Source organism: Dendrobates tinctorius, unplaced genomic scaffold (genome assembly GCF_039654945.1).
Source record: "Dendrobates tinctorius isolate UK_male_01 unplaced genomic scaffold, ASM3965494v1 ptg000004l, whole genome shotgun sequence".
Classification (NCBI taxonomy): domain Eukaryota; kingdom Metazoa; phylum Chordata; class Amphibia; order Anura; family Dendrobatidae; genus Dendrobates; species Dendrobates tinctorius.
In genome coordinates, this window is record NW_027361672.1 from 10994533 (window position 1) to 11004369 (window position 9837).

The 9837-nt window shown below is 41.3% G+C and overlaps 1 protein-coding gene across 1 annotated transcript in view; it reads right to left on the reverse strand.

Annotated features, from left to right (window-relative positions):
- Nucleotides 1–9624, reverse strand: part of KIAA0319 (KIAA0319 ortholog) — a 61585-nt gene extending 51961 nt beyond the window's left edge. Inside the window, exons 1-5 of the mRNA XM_073566131.1 lie at nucleotides 9433–9624; nucleotides 6947–7069; nucleotides 4246–4961; nucleotides 3178–3370; nucleotides 1537–1635 (exon numbers count right to left, since the gene is read on the reverse strand). Coding sequence (XP_073422232.1) covers nucleotides 1537–1635; nucleotides 3178–3370; nucleotides 4246–4961; nucleotides 6947–7010 — 1072 coding nt within the window. The 5' untranslated portion in view covers nucleotides 7011–7069; nucleotides 9433–9624. The remainder of the gene's footprint in view (nucleotides 1–1536; nucleotides 1636–3177; nucleotides 3371–4245; nucleotides 4962–6946; nucleotides 7070–9432) is intronic.
- Nucleotides 9625–9837: the final 213 nt, after the last annotated feature.

Consider the following 9837-nt stretch of genomic DNA (forward strand, 5'->3'; position numbering starts at 1 on the left):
ACATAAAATATGATCATTATAACATTTATTCTTGGCTGTCTATAGGTATACATATCTCACCACAATAGTAAATATAATAAATACATACTGCACTAAAACTGGAAAGTATAATATGTGTGCAATATACAGTATATTCTTACAATTCTGCCAAGAACCCTCCAATTGTTCTGGTCACTTGCCGCTGATACTTCAGTCATCCAATCTGAAACAGGGAGGTGCTGGCTGTTTCCGGTGTTCATTGTCCCAGGTGATTGCTCTGCTACTTAGCTGGGGTGTCAGTCTCAGATCTCTGCCAGATGTACACTCAGCTCTGTGTGGTTTGTCTCTCTGTGTCTTGTGTTCTGCTTGTTGATCTTTTGTTGCCTGACCTTAGACCTTGTTCTGACCATCCTTCTGTTTAACCCCTGTGTTCTGATTCACTATCTTCCTGGTATTTTGATCCAGAACCATTATCTGACTACGCCTATGTCTCTTCCCTCTGTCTATGATGTGCCCTCCTGGGGTACGCTGTTCTCCTGAACCTGGTGTTTTTCTTATTACTGTGCTTTTCCGTTCCTGAGATATGGCTCCATCGTCCTTTTATGTAAATCTAGTCTTCTTAGCCTAGTGAGAATGGACTACACCATTTCTTTAGGTTCATTTTGAGATTAGTTTTAGACGCAGCTTCTTAAGTGGATGGGATTTAGAGAAATCTCTTGTCCACCTAGCTTTTTTCTCTATGCTACATAAACTGACCTGCGGTGCATTTTTGAAATCCCCAACGTGTCAATATCTCCTATGGGTACGCTAAGTTTTAAGTGTGGATTTTCCTTTTGCATGCTAAAACTGCACAGGTAAAAAACATATAATCATTTTTGTGTGTTTGCACTGTGGGAAATGGTTTTCCATGGAAATAGTGTCATTCAAAACTGCCAATCATCCCACAAAAAAGCCCTCGTATGACTCTTTTAATGTAAAAATAAAAAAAAAATGGTTCTTGGAATAAGGGTAGTAAAAAACGAAAACACAAAAACAAAAAATTGCCAAGTCGGGAAGGGGTTAAATGGAACGTAAGTGAGCTATGTTTCTTGACAGTGATCTAACATACAGTGCTCCAAACATTATCTTCACAACTATTTATATTGTACTATGATGTTAATTATAACATGAAAACTTGTGCTTACAGAAGCACTCCTCCCATCAAAGGTTTTTTCCTCTTAATATATTGCAATCATCATATTATGCAGCACTGAGTACTTACAATTTCTCATTTTACCTTTCTATCCAGCTAATTCTCGATGATTATGATCAAAACGACAGCAAGGAGTTTAGTAAGTGACACACTGCTGGAATCAGGGTCTCTGTCCCTACCTACATCTTGTTGCTCTCAGATGGGGTAGCAAAAACAGGGTGACAGATTCCCTTTATAACATATGCATAATATGAATTCACCTTCTGTCAGGCACAAGGCAGGCGTATGTATAATACATTGGTGTGCATTATCATGTTGCATGTGTCCATATTGTGCATAGTATGGTTATAAGGTACATGAGTCACCTGCTGGGGCCTCCGGGCTCACAAAGACATTAAGCTGAACTTCATGAGTTGGTAAAGTCACCTCAATGTTGCCTGCAGTGGTCACTGTGAGCTCAGTTACTGCAAGAAAAATACCACGTATAATAAATTCCAACCATTATTTAAAAGCACAAAATTCAACAAACATTTTTGAAAAGGCCTCATGCACATGGCTGAATATTGACTCTTCTACAAAAGTCGAAATAGGGTTCCTATGCTAGTCCAAGGGGGCCTTTACTGGATCTGAATTCGCCTCAACATAAAGTCGAACAATAAGATGCAAAGTGCAATATATACAGCACCCAACATAGCAGCACATGGAGGTGTGCAGAGCCCTGCCTGACTGTAGCAAGGAGCTGTCCATGTTCCACCATTCTGTCTCTCTGCATAGTGCATCAGGCCTAAAGGTCTCCATACACATTAGACTAATGTCATCCAAATCCGCCAATATCGGACAGATCAGCTGGCAGTCTTTTGTGTATGGAGGCCTCGCATCTCTCCCCCAACAGTTGAGGTCAGGGGAGAGAAGGATCCAGCATGTCCGATTTTGGACAGCTGATCCTTTTGTTCTTGGTGAGATAATCGACTGCCAGCAGCTCTCTCATAGAGAACACAGGAGCTGTTGGCTGAGCAGTCAGGAGAGATAGCCGTCAACGGTTGATCGCTTGTGCTACACATAGCAGGGCATCAGCACTATATATAGCAAAAAAGCATGATCTCCTATGAAGTTCATAGGAGTATCATCATGACAGGCATGGGCGCCTTCTGCAGACCCCTGGCTATCATGACAACCCATCGGTGCCCCGCGATCTTGTGACACGTTTCCAGCCGGTGAAAGTTAAATGCCGCTGTCATTGATTGACAGCGGCATTTAACTAATTAACAACTGTTAGAGGCACTTGACGGCTCGTTAAAAAATGAGGGCTCAGCACTGGAGCCCCCATCAAATGCAAGGATATGGCTGATGAAATAAACATATATCATTGGTCGTGAAGGGGTTAATGGCTAACAAAAATAAAATAAGTGGTTTTACAAAGCAAGCTTTCCAGACTACTGAGGTCTCTTCATCAAGCATGGCTATACACTGGTTACACCATGACTATGAACACACCTAAGTAGTCTGGAAAGCTTGCTTTGTAACATCACTTATTTTATTTTTGTCAGCCATGAAAAGGCATCATAACTACAAGATTATTATTGTGTTTCCCCACTGAGAACAATCAGTCTTTTTTCAACTGGCTAAGACGGTACCAAAACCTTTTTTGTCTTTTGGTGAAGGATATATACATGATTTGTCTATAGTACAAATTCTCAAATTCAGTCAGGAAAACTAAAACAATCATGTGCATGAGAGTAAAAATCAGCTTCTTAGTTGCATAAAAATGCTGAAAAATAAACTCACCATGTGACCATAGCCTTAGGATGATTGTATTAAAAAGTCTGTGTTGTGTATTGTGATGTGATAAATCTATTGAAACTGATTTCGTATTTCATTCTTTAGCACCCTGTTCAGAGAGGGCTTCACAAGAAGATCATCTGATCATTTTAATTTCTTTGTCGTTTTATTTGGATGTTTGCCTCCGGTTTGGAGGCACTGTATGCCACAAATAAACTTCGATTTACCTGGATTGGTTGACAAGGAGGTTGGCACCACATGATTTATGATAGAGGGACCGGTTGGCACAGTGATATTCATGTGCTCCGTGTACTCCTGAGGATCTAGAACAGTCTGGGGAGTTGGTAACTGTTCAACTTTTTCAAGAACATCAGATGAGCTGAGTTTCTCCAAAGTGGAATTAGGTAGAAAGGTTGGAAGCTGCATACATGATAACAAAAAGTCTTAGTAAAAAAATTGATTTTGCTTTATATTATTATAGTACTGATATTATATATCATTTTTATAGGATATACTATACAGCCCTATTCATCAAAGCTTTTATGCCATAATTCTGAAGTAAAAAGCTTTGAAACGTCCCAAAGTTTTGGCGCAGCATGAAGCGGCGCTAACATTTTGCTATTTATGGCATTGCCACACCATTTTCACCCAGCTCAGACATAGTAGGTAGCGCTGATACAGGTTGAGGGCATGGTGACGGCCAGTTGTCAAATTCATTATGAGCGTCAGCATTCACTGGACTGGAATAAGACTTGTGGTGAAGTGCACACAGAGCCACATGCTACTAGTCAGATGCTCCCGATTCATTAGGAAGTGTGCCTCTTGATGAATCAGGAACCTCGCACTCCAGCAATGTGGATCTAATGTTTTATTGGATAGCATTCGAACAAATGTTATACCATAGGGTCAGTGCTCAGCAGTGTTTTTTTCCCATGCCAATGCGACATGAAGAAAAGATCACGGATTGCACACCCATTTAAGTCTATGGGTGCGTGGAAAACATTGTGTTGCACTGAGATGACAAACGAGTACATTCCAATCTTGGCGAACTCACACAATGGAGAAGATGGAGAAATTCTATTCTCCTTCTTTTCCTCAGCTGTAATATGACTCATCTGAGAAAATCGAATCACACTAAATTGACACTCGGTTCAAACTCTGATTAGAGTTTGATCCAAGACCAAGAGTCATTTACGTAATCAATCCAATGCTTTCACATAAGAGAATCAATGCTTGTGTGAGCAAGCCCTGACTCTTGCTACACAGTCAAAAATGGCAGAAATAAGAGTACAAACCTCTTCTACAAATGTTGCAGTTGTTTCCATTGGTCTTGTCAAAACCATTTCAGTTGTAGTTGAACTTGATTTCCCTGGTGATGTGTCAGATAAATGGTTCACATTCCCTTTAGTCAATGACTCTTCTCGGAGAGGCTCTATTGCATCGTCACCACGTCTGCCAATTTCTATAGAAGTGATGTTCTTATTGAGTTCAGGCAAAATCCAATTTATATAGTCCAAGTCAGGTCTTATTTTAACCCCTTCTTTAGCATTCAGGTGAAGCAAATCTAATTGCGGGCTACTGTAGTCATCTCCATAATCGGTCAGATCTTCAAGTCTTGGGTTCTTAATTAGCGAAGAAAGATCTTTAAAATTTGTCATATCCTCCTCTTGGTCATCTTGATCGGTCAATGAATATTCTCGATTGGTTGGAATGTTATCGTAGAGTGCAAATGGAATAAATCTTTGCGAAGGTCTCAGGACGAAAGTTAAGAAAGACTGAATACGGTCTTCTTTTTGGGGTTCACAACTCTCTTTATGTTGACAGTTCACAATATAGCACTGCCTGCCCAACATCCAAGATAGGTCACAACCGGAATGGTTACAACAAGCCATAATGCAGTCAGCCATAGTTCTGGCGTTCGGCACTCTCTTCAAGTGCGTCTTTTGTAGATTAGGTGATATAGCGGCATTAGTGAGCACATCTCCTTCTCTGCATTGGTCACAAAGATGCCCTGGAAATATGATAATTAACACAATTGATATCTCGGACAAGTTATATATGACAACCAAAAACAGGCTTTCATTGAAATACAGAATTTAAAAAATAAGCTTTTCTGACTTTTTCCATGTGAATTTACGTAGATATTTAATATGGATAGGCTGTTTTTTGTCTTTCATTACTAAATGGTCTCTTCTTTCCTGATCAAGCGAGCTAGATTTCTGTTTTATTTGATAGCTTGTAATTAAATTTATCCCTGCCTATTATCTAATTATAGTGATAACGGTAGACAATGAGAATCTGTGGGACGTGATGCCTTCTGATATGGAATGATAAAGAGCAATGTCAAATCTTCAGTTTACTAAGGCTATGTTCACATGTCCAGCAATCTTCAGTAAAGGCCCCGTCACACTATGCGAGATTGCTAGCGATATCGCTAAAGTGTCACCGATTTTGTGCTAGTGATATCGCCATGTGTGATACTTACCTCCGACCGGCTCCCCCGCTGGTTATCGCTGATCGCGCGAGAACGTCCTGGGCCGTTTCTCGTCGGCTGCTTCCTGCTTGGCTTCCTGCTGGCGCCGACGAGCGACGCGTGGACGCGGGCGGGAGGACGTCTTCATCGCCGCGTCTGACAGGTAAGTAACGACCGTTGCTGCGTCGCTACATCGCTAGTGAGATCTGCCTGTTTGGCAGCTCACTAGAGAACACTTAGCGATGCACCAGCGATCCTGACCGGGTCATATCGTTGTCGGGATCGCTGGTGCATCGCTAAGTGTGACGGGGCCTTTAGAACGGATCCAGCAGAAATCCGTTGACAAAAAAGTTGTGCAGACAAAATTTGGTCCAGCTAAAAAAAAAAATATTGCAACTGGATCTGTTTTCTTTATCATTGATTTTCATTCATTGATTTTTTTTTTATGTTGTCTTCCTTTTGAAACTGATCCAGTAATCAAACAACAGATGGATCCTTTTCAAATGAAAGGAAAATGGATGGATATTTAGCTAGTGAGTTTTGCATAGGATTCAATGTTAAAAACGGATCCAGCTCAGCCCTGTTGAAGTTAGTGGGGCTATCTTGCAATATCAGAAAGGAAACCACTTCTTTGGTAATCTTATAGATCCCTTTAGGGGTGCAGATGTTCTCAAACTACTCTCTCATAGAAATGGGACCCTGATGGGACAACTTACAATTTGCAAGCATATGTATTCTTTATAAGTCTGGTGAAAGCACAGTTTGTAAGCATTGTGGTTGACTCGATCATATAGTGCAGGGGTCGGCAATTACTTTTCCAAAAGGGCCACATGGGAGACAGTGACTGTTGGGAGGGCCAAACCTATAGACTGAAATTAATTCTGCTTTATATTACTATTAACATGTTAATTATAATTATTATTTTAAATTAACTGTATTAATATGTTGATACCCATCTATATACTCTGAGTCAACACACAGTCCCCTATATACAGTATGAGCCCCCACACAGCCCCCTTTAATACAGTAGGAGTCCACACAAATCTCCTATAAACAGTATGAGCCCAAAACAGTTCCCTACATGCAGTATGAGCCCCCACATAGCCCTTATATACAGTATACGCCCCCATACAACCCCTATATACAGTATGAATCCACACACAGCCGCCTATATACAGTATGAGCCCCCACACAGTCCCTTTATACAGTGTGAGTCACCACAGCCCCTAAAAACAGTATGAGCCCTCACATAGCCCCCTATATAAGGTATAAGTGGAAGGGCGGCAGAAGGCATGGTGCAGCCCATGGGCCACTCTTTTCAGGGCTTCACCTGTCTCGGTCTGGTACTGGTATTGCCAGACGGCCAGATGTGGCCGGCGAGCCGCACTTTGCCCAGGTCTGATCTAGTGTATAGAGAGCTTTTTCCAAATGTCAGCATCAAATATTAATCCTCATAGAGAGCAGGAGTAAATGTAACGAGTATTATCACAGTAACTAGGCTTCAGTAGGATAATATAACTTACCCGCTATTGTGCACAGCCAGATAAAAAGAGAATATGCACACAGGGTCAAGATGTTAGGTGCCATTACTGTGTGCTATAGGCAAACACCTTCTTCTGTGTAAAAATCATATTCACATGTTATGCCTGGAAGAAAGAAAAAAAAGATTGCGCCAACGCTATGATTATTATTATATTGCAGAAGTGATGGCCAAGTGACACATGCAGTGTATGGTAATATGTATCAATATTAGTATATATAATTATGACAAAAAGAGAAATTGCACAACTACAATGAAAATATCCTTGCTGTCTTCAAGAACAATAAAAATGTTATTAAGCACATTGTGTATGTGGAACTGCCACTCAGCCCCATTAACTTCAATACAGCTGACCTCCAATGATACAGCGTATGAACAGGGGTGGCGCTATTTTTGAATGAAAGCAGATATGTTCTTCTAATCCTGAACAATCCCTTTAAAGCTGACATTTTCTGTTTCAATGTCTGCCAGCTGCTCCTTATCGAAAAACCTAAAAACCGACGATTCTCTGGTTGAAGCCAATCTCTGGCCATGGCCACTGAATTCTAGATTTGCATAATCTTACAAATAACCTATTCATCCTTATATATTACACGTGTATGCAATGATATATTACAAAGCCATTAAACATTGTCTTGTAGATGGAGAAACTCCAGTTCGATGTTTGTTCTAATGCATATGAAGATAAAATGTTTGTTCCCTCTCTGGAATAATAAGTAATTATTAATTAATCTCAATAATAGTATTTCAGAATATCTCACTTAAAGGATTTATCCAGGACTATATTGATGTTTTACTGTGGGCCTAAGAACTAACAGGAAATAAGTTGCTAATTACCTGCCTGTTCTGTTCTCCACCGATCTCTGCCAACACAGAGCGGTCACTGATTGCGCCTGCTGGCGATTCTGCGGCTTGCATTGACATCATGTCGACAGTGCTGTGGCTTCTCTTCTTCTCTGCTCTGTTGACAGGGCATTATTGCCAATATCATGCTGACTGACAGCTGGCTCCCTGCTGCACAACTGCAGGAAGCCAGCTGTCAATCACCATGGCGTCAGTACTCACGCCCCATCGACAGAGAAGAGTGGAAGTGCAGCCACTGCTCTGTCGATGTGACATCAGAGGAAGCTGCAGAATCGCCAGCAGATGTGGTCAGTGACTGCTCTGTGCTGGCAGAAGACTGCGCTGGGCTGAATGGGCAGAGATGACAGGAAGAAGAAGAGCTGCTCTGCTTATGTGGAGCAACTGATCCCGGCAGGAGAGGTCAGTGACCGCTCTGAGACGGTGCCAGATCGATAGCAGCTACCTGCCTGACAGTTTTTTGGCTTATAGTAAAAAAAATTATTTAGTCCTGGATAAACCCTTTAAAAACTCAAAAGCCAAAAAAGTATAAAAGTGTATGTCTCCTCAATGTTAGGCGTTGCATTAACAAGTGTCTTTATTCAGTGAATGTCAGCATAAAATAAATCACCTATACCTTTCTACTTCCATCTTACTCTGTAGATGTTTATACAATACTCCACACCTCTTTTTTGGGGGAAAGCAGGGTAACAATCTGTATGTTGATCATTACATCTCAGGTACCATTACCTATATTTTCCCAGAATGCTGAATTCAAAATCTGCCAATATATACAGTAATAAAAATTGTCGTAAACCTTGGCATGAGTATGGAAATGATCCGTTTCTCAGGACTATGGGAAAGCTTTGTGATAGCCCAACCGGGATCTGCTATGGGAGCCTAATTGTCGTATAAGCATCTTTCCCAGAAACAGATACGGCTGAATAGAATTTTTCCAACTTCACATAAGCATGCATGAATTTACAATGATGGATTATTATTTCTCTAGGAGGTGATGCCCTTTACATGGACTGATAAGAGGAGTGAACATCGCATTGTGTCAGGCCCATCCCATATTGAACTTCCAATATACCATATTTATCAAACGGTCCTTGTATCATGACTATTGTAAAATAAATATTAGTAAGTTAAGCTAGCACAGAAGGATATTCCTTATTGGCCTCTACATTCTTAAAACAAGCAGTCACGTCCCCACCTATGGTGAATATGGTAAATGCAGCCATATCTTTCGTATATCCCGTTTTCCCTGCATCGAGGCATAGAATAACATCACAAGGTGTACAGCTGAATAGAAGGGTTCATATTATATTAAAATGTAATGAAAGGTCTACTCCTTTAATAGAAAGACTTGACTCATTGGGATGGGGCGATCGGTGTCTTTACAGCTGACAATAATGGATCATACACCATTATGAAGCGTCGCTGATGGTGTAATGTTTTGCAATGGTTTCCAAAGGTAAAACAACTCCCATGTGGTAGATGACAGCGCTCACAGCATGAGCTTGCAGTTTCTGGCCCATACTAGGAGGATGAGAGCAGGCAGTGGTTTATGATTAGCTAGACAGACCAGGATTTGCAGCCCTAGATGCACAGTCCTTTGTCTCCTACCTGACAATGGTGCTGAGATGCTGGCTGATGCTTGTGTGATACCCAGGGTTCAGGCTGTTGCTTGTCAGAGGCTCTATATCTTGTGCTGCCTGATGTCTTCCTCTCTATCTCTTGTCTCTTGTTCACAGATGGGCTGGAGGTAAGGGGAGTGGTGGTGGTGGAGCTGCTGCTGCTGAAGGGGGTGGAGGTGGGGCTGCTACAGGCAATGCTCTGTGGATCAGACAAGGAGAGCTGATGCTTGTGCTATAATCATAAAGAAGAGAAAGGAATGATCACCCCATGTGCAATCACTTCCAATTCCCTTTATTAGTACAGCTATCAATATATAGAGAATTCCAAGTATCAATGCCTATGTCAGTGGGATCCTGTGGTTAGATAATGTGCTGCAAATCTGGACAGCTTCCC